At 42.6% G+C, this 19025-nt stretch overlaps 1 protein-coding gene across 1 annotated transcript in view; it reads left to right on the forward strand.

The window, feature by feature from the left end:
* The window catches only part of LOC120032113 (thyrotropin-releasing hormone-degrading ectoenzyme-like), a 113026-nt gene that overhangs the window by 33874 nt on the left and 60127 nt on the right, over window positions 1-19025 (forward strand). Inside the window, exons 3-5 of the mRNA XM_038978055.1 lie at window positions 944-1032; window positions 12150-12283; window positions 12421-12476. Coding sequence (XP_038833983.1) covers window positions 944-1032; window positions 12150-12283; window positions 12421-12476 — 279 coding nt within the window. The remainder of the gene's footprint in view (window positions 1-943; window positions 1033-12149; window positions 12284-12420; window positions 12477-19025) is intronic.

The raw sequence follows: 19025 nt of genomic DNA on the forward strand, positions 1-19025 counted from the left end.
CCTAATGTAACCTGTAATGGATCTGAAGCCCCTAATGTAACCTGTCATGGGTCTGAACCCCCTAATGTAACCTGTAATGGATCTGAAGCCCCTAATGTAACCTGTCATGGGTCTGAACCCCCTAATGTAACCTGTAATGGATCTGAAGCCCCTAATGTAACCTGTCATGGGTCTGAACCCCCTAATGTAACCTGTAATGGATCTGAAGCCCCTAATGTAACCTGTCATGGGTCTGAACCCCCTAATGTAACCTGTCATGGGTCTGAACCCCCTAATGTAACCTGTCATGGGTCTGAACCCCCTAATGTAACCTGTCATGGATCTGAAGCACATAATGTAACCTGTCATGGATCTGAACCCCCTAATATGGAATACGATGTAATTTGGGAGGCCAGCCAGTCCTTAGTTAACAGTCATCTTCTATATGTCTCATCAGTTGGCCAGCCAGTCCTTAGTTAACAGTCATCTTCTATATGTCTCATCAGTTGGCCAGCCAGTCCTTAGTTAACAGTCATCTTCTATATGTCTCATCAGTTGGCCAGCCAGTCCTTAGTTAACAGTCATCTTCTATATGTCTCATCAGTTGGCCAGCCAGTCCTTAGTTATTCAACGAGGCGTCACAGCCCTGTTAGATTGAGAAAATCCAATCCCCTGGACGGAGAGAGAGAGAGGAAAAGTTAGGGGGATAGAGAGAGAGAGAGAGAGAGAGAGAGAGGGGGAGATGGGGGAGAGGGGGAGCAAGAGAGAGAGAGATAAAGGGGAGACGGGGGAGAGAGAGGTCATGTTGGTGTCATTATTATTCTGCCTGGTACTGCATCACTTTATCTGATCATCCGTACTTTAATAGTGTGCTGAAATTTTGCAAATTGTTTTCTTTTAAACTGGTTTAAAACACCTCTCTCTCTCTCTCTCTCTCTCTCTCCCCCCCACCTATCCCCTCTAGTCTACAGTGGCAGATTCCTCTGACTGTAGCAGTGGGGAATTCGACTTACAAATCATCAGAAGTCATCCTCTGGATCTCCAATAAAACAGGTACCTTCTATCTGCCTCTCTTCACATCTGCTCTCATCCACACCACAACCATAGTAACCACTAGAGGCATCACCACAACCATAGTAACCACTAGAGGTATCACCACAACCATAGTAACCACTAGAGGTATCACCACAACCATAGTAACCACTAGAGGTATCCCCATAGTAACCACTAGAGGTATCACCACAACCATAGTAACCACTAGAGGCATCACCACAACCATAGTAACCACTAGAGGCATCACCACAACCATAGTAACCACTAGAGGTATCACCACAACCATAGTAACTACTAGAGGTATCACCACAACCATGGTAACCACTAGAGGTATCACCACAACCATAGTAACCACTAGAGGTATCACCACAACCATAGTAACAACTAGAGGTATCACCACAACCATAGTAACCACTAGAGGTATCACCACAACCATAGTAACCACTAGAGGTATCACCAAAACCATAGTAACCACTAGAGGCATCACCACAATCATAGTAACCACTAGAAGTATCACCACAACCATAGTAACCACTAGAGGTATCACCACAACCATAGTAACTACTAGATGTATCACCACAACCATAGTAACCACTAGAGGTATCACCACAACCATAGTAACCACTAGAGGTATCACCACAACCATAGTAACCACTAGAGGTATCACCACAACCATAGTAACCACTAGAGGTATCACCACAACCATAGTAACCACTAGAGGTATCACCACAACCATAGTAACAACTAGAGGTATCACCACAACCATAGTAACCACTAGAGGTATCACCACAACCATAGTAACCACTAGAGGTATCACCACAACCATAGTAACCACTAGAGGTATCACCACAACCATAGTAACCACTAGAGGTATCACCACAACCATAGTAACCACTAGAGGTATCACCACAACCATAGTAACTACTAGAGGTATCACCACAACCATAGTAACCACTAGAGGTATCCCCATAGTAACCACTAGAGGTATCACCACAACCATAGTAACCACTAGAGGCATCACCACAACCATAGTAACTACAAGAGGTGTCACCACAACCATAGTAACCACTAGAGGTATCACCACAACCATAGTAACCACTAGAGGTATCACCACAACCATAGTAACCACTAGAGGTATCACCACAACCATAGTAACTACAAGAGGTGTCACCAAAACCATAGTAACCACTAGAGGTATCACCACAACCATAGTAACCACTAGAGGCATCACCACAACCATAGTACCCACTAGAGGTATCACCACAACCATAGTAACCACTAGAGGTATCCCCACAACCATAGTAACCACTAGAGGTATCACCACAACCATAGTAACCACTAGAGGTATCACCACAACCATAGTAACCACTAGAGGTATCACCACAACCATAGTAACTACAAGAGGTGTCACCAAAACCATAGTAACCACTAGAGGTATCACCACAACCATAGTAACCACTAGAGGCATCACCACAACCATAGTAACCACTAGAGGTATCACCACAACCATAGTAACCACTAGAGGTATCACCACAACCATAGTAACCACTAGAGGTATCCCCATAGTAACCACTAGAGGTATCACCACAACCATAGTAACCACTAGAGGCATCACCACAACCATAGTAACTACTAGAGGTATCACCACAACCATGGTAACCACTAGAGGTATCACCACAACCATAGTAACCACTAGAGGTATCACCACAACCATAGTAACAACTAGAGGTATCACCACAACCATAGTAACCACTAGAGGTATCACCACAACCATAGTAACCACTAGAGGTATCACCACAACCATAGTAACCACTAGAGGTATCACCAAAACCATAGTAACCACTAGAGGCATCACCACAATCATAGTAACCACTAGAAGTATCACCACAACCATAGTAACCACTAGAGGTATCACCACAACCATAGTAACTACTAGATGTATCACCACAACCATAGTAACCACTAGAGGTATCACCACAACCATAGTAACCACTAGAGGTATCACCACAACCATAGTAACCACTAGAGGTATCACCACAACCATAGTAACCACTAGAGGTATCACCACAACCATAGTAACCACTAGAGGTATCACCACAACCATAGTAACCACTAGAGGTATCACCACAACCATAGTAACCACTAGAGGTATCACCACAACCATAGTAACTACAAGAGGTGTCACCAAAACCATAGTAACCACTAGAGGTATCACCACAACCATAGTAACCACTAGAGGCATCACCACAACCATAGTACCCACTAGAGGTATCACCACAACCATAGTAACCACTAGAGGTATCACCACAACCATAGTAACCACTAGAGGCATCACCACAACCATAGTAACCACTAGAGGTATCACCACAACCATAGTACCCACTAGAGGTATCACCACAACCATAGTAACCACTAGAGGTATCACCACAACCATAGTACCCACTAGAGGTATCACCACAACCATAGTAACTACTAGATGTATCACCACAACCATAGTAACCACTAGAGGTATCACCACAACCATAGTAACCACTAGAGGTATCACCACAACCATAGTAACCACTAGAGGTATCACCACAACCATAGTAACCACTAGAGGTATCACCACAACCATAGTAACCACTAGAGGTATCACCACAACCATAGTAACAACTAGAGGCATCACCACAACCATGGTAACCACTAGAGGTATCACCACAACCATGGTAACCACTAGAGGTATCACCACAACCATGGTAACCACTAGAGGCATCACCACAACCATAGTAACCACTAGAGGTATCCCCATAGTAACCACTAGAGGTATCCCCATAGTAACCACTAGAGGTATCCCCATAGTAACCACTAGAGGCATCCCCATAGTAACCACTAGAGGTATCCCCATAATAACCACTAGAGGTATTCCCATAGTAACCACTAGAGGTATCCCCACAACCATAGTAACCACTAGAGGTATCACCACAACCATAGTAACAACTAGAGGTATCACCACAACCATAGTAACCACTAGAGGTATCACCACAACCATAGTAACCACTAGAGGTATCCCCATAGTAACCACTAGAGGTATCCCCATAGTAACCACTAGAGGTATCCCCATAGTAACCACTAGAGGTATCCCCATAATAACCACTAGAGGTATCCCCATAGTAACCACTAGAGGCATCCCCATAGTAACCACTAGAGGTATCCCCATAATAACCACTAGAGGTATCCCCATAATAACCACTAGAGGTATCCCCATAGTAACCACTAGAGGTATCACCACAACCATAGTAACCACTAGAGGTATCACCACAACCATAGTAACCACTAGAGGTATCCCCATAATAACCGCTAGAGGTATCCCCATAGTAACCACTAGAGGTATCCCCATAGTAACCACTAGAGGTATCCCCATAGTAACCACTAGAGGTATCACCATAATAACCGCTAGAGGTATCCCCATAGTAACCGCTAGAGGTATCCCCATAGTAACCACTAGAGGTATCCCCATAGTAACCACTAGAGGTATCACCATAATAACCGCTAGAGGTATCCCCATAATAACCACTAGAGGTATCCCCATAATAACCACTAGAGGTATCCCCATAATAATCACTAGAGGTATCACCATAATAACCACTAGAGGTATCCCCATAGTAACCACTAGAGGTATCACCATAATAACCGCTAGAGGTATCCCCATAATAACCACTAGAGGTATCCCCATAATAACCACTAGAGGTATCCCCATAGTAACCACTAGAGGTATCCCCATAGTAACCACTAGAGGTATCCCCATAGTAACCACTAGAGGTATCCCCATAGTAACCACTAGAGGTATCCCCATAATAACCACTAGAGGTATCCCCATAGTAACCACTAGAGGTATCCCCATAGTAACCACTAGAGGTATCCCCATAGTAACCGCTAGAGGTATCCCCATAATAACCACTAGAGGTATCCCCATAGTAACCACTAGAGGTATCCCCATAATAACCACTAGAGGTATCCCCATAGTAACCGCTAGAGGTATCCCCATAATAACCACTAGAGGTATCCCCATAGTAACCACTAGAGGTATCCCCATCCACTGTCAATGTCTTGAAGGGAAAGAGGAGACAGGTCAAGTAATTCTATCTTCTCCATCATCCTGCTGCATATCCATTATACACCAGCTATATTACAGTAGTGTTCCTGCTGCATATCCATTATACACCAGCTATATTACAGTAGTGTTCCTGCTGCATATCCATTATACACCAGCTATATTACAGTAGTGTTCCTGCTGCATATCCAACATACACCAGCTATATTACAGTAGTGTTCCTGCTGCATATCCATTATACACCAGCTATATTACAGTAGTGGTCCTGCTGCATATCCATTATACACCAGCTATATTACAGTAGTGGTCCTGCTGCATATCCATTATACACCAGCTATATTACAGTAGTGGTCCTGCTGCATATCCATTATACACCAGCTATATTACAGTAGTGTTCCTGCTGCATATCCATTATACACCAGCTATATTACAGTAGTGTTCCTGCTGCATATCCAATATACACCAGCTATATTACAGTAGTGTTCCTGCTGCATATCCATTATACACCAGCTATATTACAGTAGTGTTCCTGCTGCATATCCATTATACACCAGCTATATTACAGTAGTGTTCCTGCTGCATATCCATTATACACCAGCTATATTACAGTAGTGTTCCTGCTGCATATCCATTATACACCAGCTATATTACAGTAGTGTTCCTGCTGCATATCCAATATACACCAGCTATATTACAGTAGTGTTCCTGCTGCATATCCATTATACACCAGCTATATTACAGTAGTGTTCCTGCTGCATATCCATTATACACCAGCTATATTACAGTAGTGTTCCTGCTGCATATCCAATATACACCAGCTATATTACAGTAGTGTTCCTGCTGCATATCCATATACACCAGCTATATTACAGTAGTGTTCCTGCTGCATATCCATTATACACCAGCTATATTACAGTAGTGTTCCTGCTGCATATCCATTATACACCAGCTATATTACAGTAGTGTTCCTGCTGCATATCCATTATACACCAGCTATATTACAGTAGTGTTCCTGCTGCATATCCATTATACACCAGCTATATTACAGTAGTGTTCCTGCTGCATATCCATTATACACCAGCTATATTACAGTAGTGTTCCTGCTGCATATCCAATATACACCAGCTATATTACAGTAGTGTTCCTGCTGCATATCCAATATACACCAGCTATTTTACAGTAGTGTTCCTGCTGCACATCCATTATACACCAGCTATATTACAGTAGTGTTCCTGCTGCATATCCATTATACACCAGCTATATTACAGTAGTGTTCCTGCTGCATATCCATTATACACCAGCTATATTACAGTAGTGTTCCTGCTGCATATCCATTATACACCAGCTATATTACAGTAGTGTTCCTGCTGCATATCCATTATACACCAGCTATATTACAGTAGTGTTCCTGCTGCATATCCATTATACACCAGCTATATTACAGTAGTGTTCCTGCTGCATATCCATTATACACCAGCTATATTACAGTAGTGTTCCTGCTGCACATCCATTATACACCAGCTATATTACAGTAGTGTTCCTGCTGCATATCCAATATACACCAGCTATATTACAGTAGTGTTCCTGCTGCACATCCATTATACACCAGCTATATTACAGTAGTGTTCCTGCTGCATATCCATTGCAAAGTAATCAGTCTTCCATGTCACCTCTCTGAATTTGTCCTAATGTGTGTTTGCGTCTCTGTCCTTGTGCATCGTGATCCCAGGGCCCACGCATGATTTAACAGAGGAGCGCGTGACGACATGTTCAGCCTGCAGAATTAGAGGCTACAGTCACCAGTTGAATTAGGTGCCAGTGAATTACTGTGTCACCGAGAGACACAAGTCCCCTGTCATTGTCTTTAATTACAATCCACTCTGGCTACGCTCTGTATCACAGGTGTATCTATCTTGGTAGCTGGCTGTTCCTTTCTTTGGCTGTGTCCCAAATCGCACCCTATTCCCTATATTATGACTACTTTTGACCGAAGCCCTATTTAAATGTAATTCTTTATTTAACTAGGAAAGTTAGTTAATAAGAATACATTCTTATTTACAATGACGGGCTACCGGGGAACAGTGGGTTAAACTGCCTTGTTCAGGGGCAGAAAGACATCTTTTTACCTTTGTCAGCTCAGGGATTCGATCCAGCAACCTTTCGGTTACTGGCCCATCGCTCGAACCACTAGGCTACCCGCCGCCCCATATAGGGTGCCTTTTGGGATACAGGCAGGGAGAGGAGCAGCGTTGCCACCACTGCCCAGCCCTCTCGGGTTTCAATTTAGGAGTGGAACTTCCAGTGACGTTTGTTGATGAAGATCTTCCCCCTTGCGTGACACCATTTAACTTCCCCATCCTCCCCTAACCCCTCTTAGAATGGTTCCTGTTGCTATGAACCCTGCTGTGTTCATCGCACCAGGCTATTCCAAGACCGAATCCGGAAACAAAACACGACAAGATAATGTCGTGTCTTTGGCTATGCCGGATTAAGTGATATGACATGCTATTCTATAAAATCATTTCTCTGTAATTAATATGACCTGATTAAGCTAATCAGGTAGATAATTAACTAGGAAGTCGGGGCACCACGAAGAATGTTTATAGAGCTGTTATCTTCCGAATAAACTCTGAAAGACCTAGTAATATTTTACATCAATAGCAGTCAATATTGATCATCACCTTATTTCAGTCTCACCTGAACATCGTATAATTCTTGGTTATCTTCACGAACCCTGGCTAACAAGTTGAATCAGCAATACAACATTGGGTTTAATTATTTATTTACTAAATACCTAAATAATCACACAGAATTACATATACACAGAATGCAAATGATGTCATACAGAAAACGTCCCTGGTGGACTGAGCCGACATGACGGCTGGTTACACAAAGGAAAGGGGTTTTTGGTTTGAGTGAAAGAGCGGGAAGACTAAGAAACAAAGGAGAAGCGATGTCTCTATCGGGCCGTAGGCAGCTACTCTATCGTAAATAGAGTATCTTATGCATTCTAAATTACCGCCCATTTGGAAAAGGAAAATGCAATAAATATTTACTCTGAGCTGCGCTTCGGTAGGTTGGTCGTAGTCGCTGGCCGTGTTGCCCAACAGAGATCTGAATGTCTGAATGTCTCTGGTGGTAAATTGGATACATTGTAGTATCGTCGTTGTGTGTTAGACTGAATCCGTCGTCCGTCCTTTCCTAGCCCACGTTTACAGCGGCCGCTGCTAACCCAACGGCTAGGAGGTATCACTTCTGTAGTGAATAAGAGTTCAAAGTTCATACCATTCGCAACCAAAGCTCACGCTGAGGTTGGCTTAGTTCTGTAGTTGACATGTTAGTCCTTTTAACGTGGACCCGTCGTCCTCACGTCCTCGGAACAGCTTATTATCTGAATCCTTCTGACATCGGACCGTCGCCCTAATGTTCCCGAAACAGCTTATTATCTGAATCCTTCTGACATCGGACCGTCGCCCTAATGTTCCCGAAACAGCTTATTATCTGAATCCTTCTGACATCGGACCGTCGCCCTAATGTTCCCGAAGCAGCTTATTATCTGAGTCCTTATAACGTGAGGCTGCAGGCCTCGCGTACTCGGAACAGGAGGTTACATTTTTGTCAAGGGCTTATATAGTGGAGGGAGAAGGGTGTGTTTTATAGTTTATAACCCATGTCTCTTCACAGGGGCGGGTCACTGATTGAGCAGAGCTCTAACCTTATGAAAACCCAATTCTCTCATTTGGAAGCTAAAATTACATTTCATCTTTTCACAAATAGTTTCATATTTAAACATTTAAATTGCACAACAATTCCATGTGAATCTGATAACTATAATGTGTAGACTTTCCAAGATACAGTTAATGTCATCCTGTCATTAATAATAATGTCTCAGATGACAACCGAACTGACATCATATTCATTAAGTACCAACGCATATTTTCAACTAATTGGATTGCCGAAATATGGTTCCTTTCCCCCCACCGTTTGAAGTTCCCCGACTCTCTATGTTTAACAAAGGTTTTTTCATAAGTCGTTCAGTAGAGTCAAGAGCGGAAAGGGAGAAAGGTATTTATGAGGGGGTCATAAACCTTACCCACAGACCAACGTCATGACAGTAGCCACGTAGGCTGTGTGAGACCAATATAGCGTTGGATTAATGTAGTCTGAACTATAGGGTTGACGATAGTGGTTTTCTGGTTTGTTACTCAATGTCTTGTTTCACCGCACGCCGGCGATGACTGGAAATTAGCCTCCACTCTCACCCAGCAGCCAGAAATCTGAAGCCAGACTTATCATCTCTCTCTCTCTCTCACACAAACACACACACACTATCCTAGTAGTCTGAATCCCTCAGTGGGTCCATTAGCTATCCCATTTTGTTATTGAGCCTCGCTGCACTGAGAGCTTGGCAGCTCTGGCACGTCTGCACACATGGGAACAGAGGGACAGACTGTGTTCAGTGGGAATCTTTGGTGGAATGGTGTAAGTGTGTGTGTGTGTGGGGGGGGGGGGGGGGGGCGTGTGTGTGTATTCACACCAGGGATAAGTGGTCCATTAATATGCTCCATGCACATCCACCCTACAGTCAGCCTACATCCAGCTCCATGCTCTGTATTTATTTACAAGAGGGTTTCAGTATGGTCCACCCTACAGTCAGCCTACAGCCAGCTCCATGCTCTCTGTTCATATACAAGAGGGTTTCAGTATGGTCCACTCTACAGTCAGCCTACAGCCAGCTCCATGCTCTCTGTTCATATACAAGAGGGTTTCAGTATGGTCCACTCTACAGTCAGCCTACAGCCAGCTCCATGCTCTCTGTTCATATACAAGAGGGTTTCAGTATGGTCCACCCTACAGTCAGCCTACAGCCAGCTCCATGCTCTCTGTTCATATACAAGAGGGTTTCAGTATGGTCCACTCTACAGTCAGCCTACAGCCAGCTCCATGCTCTCTGTTCATTTACAAGAGGGTTTCAGTCTGGTCCACTCTATAGCCAGCTCCATGCTCTCTGTTCATTTACAAGAGGGTTTCAGTATGGTCCACCCTACAGTCAGCCTACATCCAGCTCCATGCTCTCTGTTCATTTACAAGAGGGTTTCAGTCTGGTCCACTCTACAGTCAGCCTACAGCCAGCTCCATGCTCTCTGTTTATATACAAGAGGGTTTCAGTATGGTCCACTCTACAGTCAGCCTACAGCCAGCTCCATGCTCTCTGCTTGTTTACAAGAGGGTTTCAGTATGGTCCACTCTACAGCCAGCTCCATGCTCTCTGTTTATTTACTAGAGGGTTTCAGTATGGTCCACTCTACAGTCAGCCTACAGCCAGCTCCATGCTCTCTGTTCATTTACAAGAGTCTGGTCCACTCGTTAGAGGTGTTTCCTCTCCATCACACTTAACCCTCAGAAACACGTTAGGATGTTCAGCTGAGACCAATATTTATACTGTTGTCCTCGTGTGTAACTGAGGGACTAGAACAAGAATAAGAAAATAACATATATATAAATATAAAAATAACATATATATAAATAACATATATATAAATAACATGTAAATATATAAATAACATTTACATAAATATATAAATAACATATATAAAAATAACATATACATAAATATATAAATAACATATATAAATATATAAATAACATTTACAGAAATATAAAAATAACATATATATAAATAACATATATATAAATATATAAATAACATGTATATATATATAAATACCATTTACATAAATATAAAAATAACATATATATAAATAACATATATATAAATATATAAATAGCATATATATATAAATATATAAATAACATCGATAATGTGTCTGATTCCTCATTTTCACCTCGAATAGAACTACAGGGACCTTTGTCAGAGTTTTCTTGTTATGAGCACTGAGGGAACTTTATGCACTTGGCCAGATCATTCTGCATCTTTGTTGCATTCTTCACATATGATTTGGCACAGTTTTTGTAAATGTACACAGCTTTTCCTTCTACATTAGCTGCACTGAAATGTCTCCACACATCAGATAGTGCCCGTGGCATTTTCCTGTAAAGATGAGAAAAATTAGTAATAAAAAACAAATACAATTCTATGTACAGATAAATAGTTAAGCAGTTATATTAAACAACTCCTTTGTTTAGATACATATTTTAAAATGAAACATGTATCTAAACAGGTGAATTAACACTCCTCAGTTAGCAGGCTCAAGCAAACTAAAACCCACATGGTAGAAAAAACTAACGAGCAGAAATTGTTAACAAGTTAGAAATGATTTAAACACACTTTGCTGTAGGCTACTATTTACTAGTTAACAAAAAATCATGTATGTTCTATAAAATATATTCACCCCACCCAGTATTGTAATCAAAACTTACCAGAAAGCATGTGGTCCTTGGCTCAGACAGTGTAGTAGTGTGGGCTCAATAGCATCTCATTAGAGTGCAAGATCTTGAGAATCAGCTGTACATGTGATGGAAGAATGCACTGTGCATGCAGAGGGTTGCAATTCCATTGAATTGGGGATAGTTTAACCAAAATATGCCACAAGACCTAGAATTGCCTTATGTGTATCCCACAAAAAAGGCTCACTGTTATAAGCAAAAAAATATATATATAATTTATGGAAAATGGAAAATGGAAAATTCAGGAAATTTACCAGAAATCTTCCATCCCTTTGCAACCCTAAGTATACCTTTAAACATGTCTGTTACTATATACAGTAAACCTTTAAACATGTCCATGATCTCTGTATCTACAGCACTGTATATATAGATTAAACCTTTAAACATGTCTGTTACTATATACAGTAAACCTTTAAACATGTCCATGATCTCTGTATCTACAGCACTGTATATATAGATTAAACCTTTAAACATGTCCATGATCTCTGTATCTACAGCACTGTATATATAGAGTAAACCTTTAAACATGTCTGTTACTATATAGATTAAACCTTTAAACATGTATGTTACTATATACAGTAAACCTTTAAACATGTCCGCCATGTTTATTTGTTTACAGAGACACACAAAGTGGGCCGGATGGATGAGGACATGTGGTTGCTAGGCAACATCAACCAGACAGGGTACTTCCGGGTGAACTACGACCTCCACAACTGGAGGCTCCTCATTGGACAGCTGATGACCAACCCTGAGGTAGGATGCTCTTCCTCTTCGTCATCTTCCTCTTTCCCTTCCTCCTCTTCCTCTTCATCATCTGGACCATTAAAGGTTTGAATAAAAGCAGAAACATTTATAAAAAAAAATCCATCTTTCCTGTTTTCTCTCCGTAGATAATCTCTGTTGGCAACAGGGCGGGGCTCATCGATGATGTCTTCAATCTGGCCAGGTGCGTTTAATGGCCGCCTCATCACAGGATTCTGTTTCTGTTCTCCCCTTGTGGCTTCCCTCATCTGTGTTTTCTCAGTAGGAGCCTCTAACAAACCCTCATCTGTGTTTTCTCAGTAGGAGCCTCTAACACTCCCTCATCTGTGTTTTCTCAGTAGGAGCCTCTAACACTCCCTCATCTGTGTTTTCTCAGTAGGAGCCTCTAACAATCCCTCATCTGTGTTTTCTCAGTAGGAGCCTCTAACAATCCCTCATCTGTGTTTTCTCAGTAGGAGCCTCTAACAATCCCTCATCTGTGTTTTCTCAGTAGGAGCCTCTAACACTCCCTCATCTGTGTTTTCTCAGTAGGAGCCTCTAACACTCCCTCATCTGTGTTTTCTCAGTAGGAGCCCTCTAGCACACTGACTACAGTCCTGTTGTGTCCTGTTGGCTCTGTCCACAGAGAGTCCCGACACAGTGTTACCCAGGTCATCATAGCCTCCCCTCCAACCACTGTTCTCAGTACAGACATTATTATAAAGACTGGAGACACGTCATCACAGCTTCTCATTTTAAACTGTTCTCAGTACAGCCATTATTATAAAGACTGGAGACACGTCATCACAGCTTCTCATTTTAAACTGTTCTCAGTACAGCCATTATTATAAAGACTGGAGACACGTCATCACAGCTTCTCATTTTAAACTGTTCTCAGTACAGCCATTATTATAAAGACTGGAGACACGTCATCACAGCTTCTCATTTTAAACTGTTCTCAGTACAGCCATTATTATAAAGACTGGAAACATGTCATCACATCTTCTCTTCTCAAACTGTTCTCAGTACAGCCATTGTTATAGAGATTGGAAACATGTCATCACATCTTCTCTTCTCAAACTGTTCTCAGTACAGCCATTGTTATAGAGATTGGAAACATGTCATCACATCTTCTCTTCTCAACCTGTTCTCAGTACAGCCATTATTATAGAGATTGGACACATGTCATCACAGCTTCTCTTCTCAACCTGTTCTCAGTACAGCCATTATTATAGAGATTGGACACATGTCATCACAGCTTCTCTTCTCAACCTGTTCTCAGTACAGCCATTATTAGACAAATGGCTAATAATGGAAATAGGAAATACCAATGTTGGTACCAGGAAATACCAATGATGTGACCAGGAAATACCAATGTTGGTACCAGGAAATACCAATGTTGGTACCAGGAAATACCAATGTTATGACCAGGAAATACCAATGATGTGACCAGGAAATACCAATGTTGGTACCAGGAAATACCAATGTTGTGACCAGGAAATACCAATGATGTGACCAGGAAATACCAATGTTGTGACCAGGAAATACCAATGTTGGTACCAGGAAATACCAATGTTGGTACCAGGAAATACCAATGATGTGACCAGGGAATATGTCCGGGTGGAATTGTGACGAGCCCAAAGTGGTGGACAAATGATTTGTCTGTCTCTGTCTTTTCTCAGAACAATAGTTCAGTGACTGATTCCCTGGTTGGCTACACAGCTCATAAGGCACAGCGGGTTTTCATGTGTTGGACACGCCATGCTGGCAGGATGCTGGAAACACCTCACGCTAGCTAACGGAACAGAGAGCCTGCCGCTTGGTGACAGCTGGCCTGCGGCGTGTCTTTGAACATATTGTACACAGCATCCATCCTGACTGCCGCTGTCTCTCCCCGTGTCTCTCCTCGCTCCCCGGCGCACGGAGCTCAGATGCTCACTCCACACTGAGTGGCTGCGTGCGCAAGCCGCCGTTTCATCACCCCCCCCCCCCCCATGATAGACAGCCAGATCCACGGTTTGTGTATCAAATGGCTCCCTACTCCCTAAATAGTGCACTACTAGTGTGCCACAGGGCCCTGGTCAAAAGTAGTGCACTATTTAGTGAATAGGGTGCCATTTGAAACGCAACCACAACCTCCTCTTTTACCAAAGGGAAAACATCCAGCTCCAGGATGGTGTGTTTTAGTGTCTGGAAACAGTGGGATTGATGAGGATGCAGCCTCCGCATCACGTGGCTGTGCTCCCACTGTCTGATAGATACTAGTTATTAGGTAAAGTCAGGGATCTGCTGATGACAGTACTCTCAGAGCTAAGATCTAGTGGCTGTGCTCCCACTGTCTGATAGATACTAGTTATTAGGTAAAGTCAGGCATGTCCTGATGACAGTACTCTCAGAGCTAAGATCTAGTGGCTGTGCTCCCACTGTCTGATAGATACTAGTTATTAGGTAAAAGTCAGGGATCTCCTGATGACAGTACTCTCAGAGCTAAGATCTAGTGGCTGTGCTCCCACTGTCTGATAGATACTAGTTATTAGGTAAAAGTCAGGGATCTCCTGATGACAGTACTCTCAGAGCTAAGATCTAGTGGCTGTGCTTCCACTATCTGATAGATACTAGTTAGTAGGTAAAGTCAGGGATCTGCTGATGACAGTACTCTCAGAGCTAAGATCTAGTGGCTATGCTTCCACTATCTGATAGATACTAGTTATTAGGTAAAAGTCAGGGATCTCCTGATGACAGTACTCTCAGAGCTAAGATCTAGTGGCTGTGCTTCCACTGTCTGATAGATACTAGTTAGTAGGTAAAAGTCAGGGATCTCCTGATGACAGTACTCTCAGAGCTAAGATCTAGTGGCTGTGCTCCCACTGTCTGATAGATACTAGTTATTAGGTAAAAGTCAGGGATCTGCTGATGACAGTACTCTCAGAGCTAAGATCTAGTGGCTGTGCTCCCACTGTCTGATAGATACTAGTTAGTAGGTAAAAGTCAGGGATCTGCTGATGACAGTACTCTCAGAGCTAAGATCTAGTGGCTGTGCTCCCACTGTCTGATAGATACTAGTTATTAGGTAAAAGTCAGGGATCTGCTGATGACAGTACTCTCAGAGCTAAGATCTAGTGGCTGTGCTCCCACTGTCTGATAGATACTAGTTATTAGGTAAAAGTCAGGGATCTGCTGATGACAGTACTCTCAGAGCTAAGATCTAGTGGCTGTGCTCCCACTGTCTGATAGATACTAGTTATTAGGTAAAAGTCAGGGATCTGCTGATGACAGTACTCTCAGAGCTAAGATCTAGTGGCTATGCTTCCACTATCTGATAGATACTAGTTATTAGGTAAAAGTCAGGGATCTGCTGATGACAGTACTCTCAGAGCTAAGATCTAGTGACTGTGCTCCCACTGTCTGATAGATACTAGTTATTAGGTAAAAGTCAGGGATCTGCTGATGACAGTACTCTCAGAGCTAAGATCTAGTGGCTATGCTTCCACTGTCTGATAGATACTAGTTAGTAGGTAAAAGTCAGGGATCTGCTGATGACAGTACTCTCAGAGCTAAGATCTAGTGGCTGTGCTCCCACTGTCTGATAGATACTAGTTATTAGGTAAAAGTCAGGGATCTGCTGATGACAGTACTCTCAGAGCTAAGATCTAGTGGCTGTGCTTCCACTGTCTGATAGATACTAGTTATTAGGTAAAAGTCAGGGATCTTCTGATGACAGTACTCTTAGAGCTAAGATCTAGTGGCTGTGCTCCCACTGTCTGATAGATACTAGTTATTAGGTAAAAGTCAGGGATCTCCTGATGACAGTACTCTCAGAGCTAAGATCTAGTGGCTATGCTTCCACTATCTGATAGATACTAGTTATTAGGTAAAAGTCAGGGATCTCCTGATGACAGTACTCTCAGAGCTAAGATCTAGTGGCTGTGCTTCCACTGTCTGATAGATACTAGTTAGTAGGTAAAAGTCAGGGATCTCCTGATGACAGTACTCTCAGAGCTAAGATCTAGTGGCTGTGCTCCCACTGTCTGATAGATACTAGTTATTAGGTAAAAGTCAGGGATCTGCTGATGACAGTACTCTCAGAGCTAAGATCTAGTGGCTGTGCTCCCACTGTCTGATAGATACTAGTTTTTAGGTAAAAGTCAGGGATCTGCTGATGACAGTACTCTCAGAGCTAAGATCTAGTGGCTATGCTTCCACTGTCTGATAGATACTAGTTATTAGGTAAAAGTCAGGGATCTGCTGATGACAGTACTCTCAGAGCTAAGATCTAGTGGCTGTGCATCCACTGTCTGATAGATACTAGTTATTAGGTAAAAGTCAGGGATCTCCTGATGACAGTACTCTCAGAGCTAAGATCTAGTGGCTGTGCATCCACTGTCTGATAGATACTAGTTATTAGGTAAAAGTCAGGGATCTCCTGATGACAGTACTCTCAGAGCTAAGATCTAGTGGCTGTGCTCCCACTGTCTGATAGATACTAGTTAGTAGGTAAAAGTCAGGGATCTCCTGATGACAGTACTCTCAGAGCTAAGATCTAGTGGCTGTGCTCCCACTGTCTGATAGATACTAGTTATTAGGTAAAAGTCAGGGATCTGCTGATGACAGTACTCTCAGAGCTAAGATCTAGTGGCTATGCTTCCACTATCTGATAGATACTACTGTTTAATATTTATATAAATATGTTTTTTTAACCAGGCAAGTCAGTTTAGAACAAATTCTTATTTACAATGACAGCCTACCGGGGAACAGTGGGTTAACTGCCTTGTTCAGGGGCAGAACGACAGATTTTTACCTTGTCAGCTCTGGGATTCGATCTTGCAGCCTTTAGTCCAACACTCTAACCACTAGGCTACCTGCCTCTCCAAGTTATTAGGTGAAGTCAGGGATCTCGGCAGGTAGCCTAGTGGTTAGGCAGTTAACCCACTGTTCCTAGGCCGTCATTGAAAAGAAGAATTTGTTCAAAACTGACTTGCCTAGTTAAATAAAGGTTAAATAAAAAATAAATATAAAAATCTCCTGATGAGAGTACTCAGCTAGAGAAGAACCAGAATCTAGTGTTGTTTCTAGAGCGCTGTCATTGTGGTTAGAATCCGGACCTGGGATTTATTTCAAACACTTTAGCTGCTCTTGACTTGACTGAGTTGGTCAGCCATTTTGTTGTAGTGGTTAGAATCCTCACTCTTCCACTTGTGTGAGTGTTTAGGATCAGTCACCTATGAGGACTGAAGGAGTAGGACAAGAGGCAGTAGTAGAAACATGTCACGATCGTCGTAGGGATTGGACCAAGGTGCAGCGTGGTAGGCATTTTCTTTTATTTAATCGAACACCGAACAAAAACAACAAAATACTGAACGAAACGTGAAGATACTGGTGAGCACTCAGGCAACTATCTGTAGACAAGATCCCACGAAACACAAAGGGGAAATGGCTGCCTAAATATGATGCCCAATCAGAGACAACGATAAACAGCTGTCTCTGATTGGAAACCCTACCAGACCAACATAAACCAGTAAACACCTAGATGACCCACCCTAGTCACTATCACGCCCCAACCAACAGAGAATAAACAGCTCTCTATGGTCAGGGCGTGACAAAACACAACTTGAATCCTTGAATCTACCCACTGTTGGTGTTAGATAGTGTAGAGCCGTCCACATAGACCAATCTACAACTTTTACAGGTGAAAACGTCTTGCTAATTTGCACTTTTGGAACACAGACATGGGAGTATGCATACACACACACACACACACAAAGCACGCACGCACGCACACACAGACACACACACACACACACACACACATGCGCGCACACACACATATACACACACACACACACACACACATCTCAAGGTGTTTACTGGGCTGCTGTAGAAAGTGGACCCAGTGTTGGTGTGTATGCAAATGATATCTATTCATTATTATAATTATGGGATTCTACTATTGGTGGGGGACACAGTGGCTGCCTTACACACACACACACACACACACACACACACACACACACACACACACACACACACACACACACACACACACACACACACACACACACACACACACACACACACACACACACACACACACACACACACACACACATCTAGTGTACTTTATGAAAGGAGGCTACAGCTGGGATGGTGTGTCTCGCTGAGAAGCCCTCAGGCATCAAGCCTAATGAAGTACCTTTAAACCACAGAGGATCTCCAGCGAGTGCCTCACACACACACACACACACACACACACACACACACACACACACACACACACACACACACACACACACACACACACACACACACACACACACACACACAAATAATTAATGAGGGCTACAGATTATATTTTGTACTCTAATGTCAGCATTGTGTGTAGTGCCATCTCAGATCCTAGGGACGAGGGATGTTGCTGTTCGTATAAGGGGATGCATATACTGGGGAGTTATCTGACATGATTCAGTATGGAGCTTACTGTACACACACTTAGATACTCACAAGTATTTATTTACCCTTGAATACATGAAAGTGGGACAACCTATCTGTCTGGTTCTATAAAGCCTGTGAACGTTCAGAACAGAGCAGGTTTCATATGAAAAGGTTCCTACTTGGTAATTCAGCGGTAACTTCTTCATCAGAGGAGAATGTGAAACGTAATCCCTTTAGCTGGTTTTACATTTAAATGAGGAGGGATTCTACAACGAGAAGTTATAGACTTCATATGACTACTGTGTGTGTGTGTTTGTGTGTGTGT

Source organism: Salvelinus namaycush, chromosome 38 (assembly GCF_016432855.1).
Source record: "Salvelinus namaycush isolate Seneca chromosome 38, SaNama_1.0, whole genome shotgun sequence".
Classification (NCBI taxonomy): domain Eukaryota; kingdom Metazoa; phylum Chordata; class Actinopteri; order Salmoniformes; family Salmonidae; genus Salvelinus; species Salvelinus namaycush.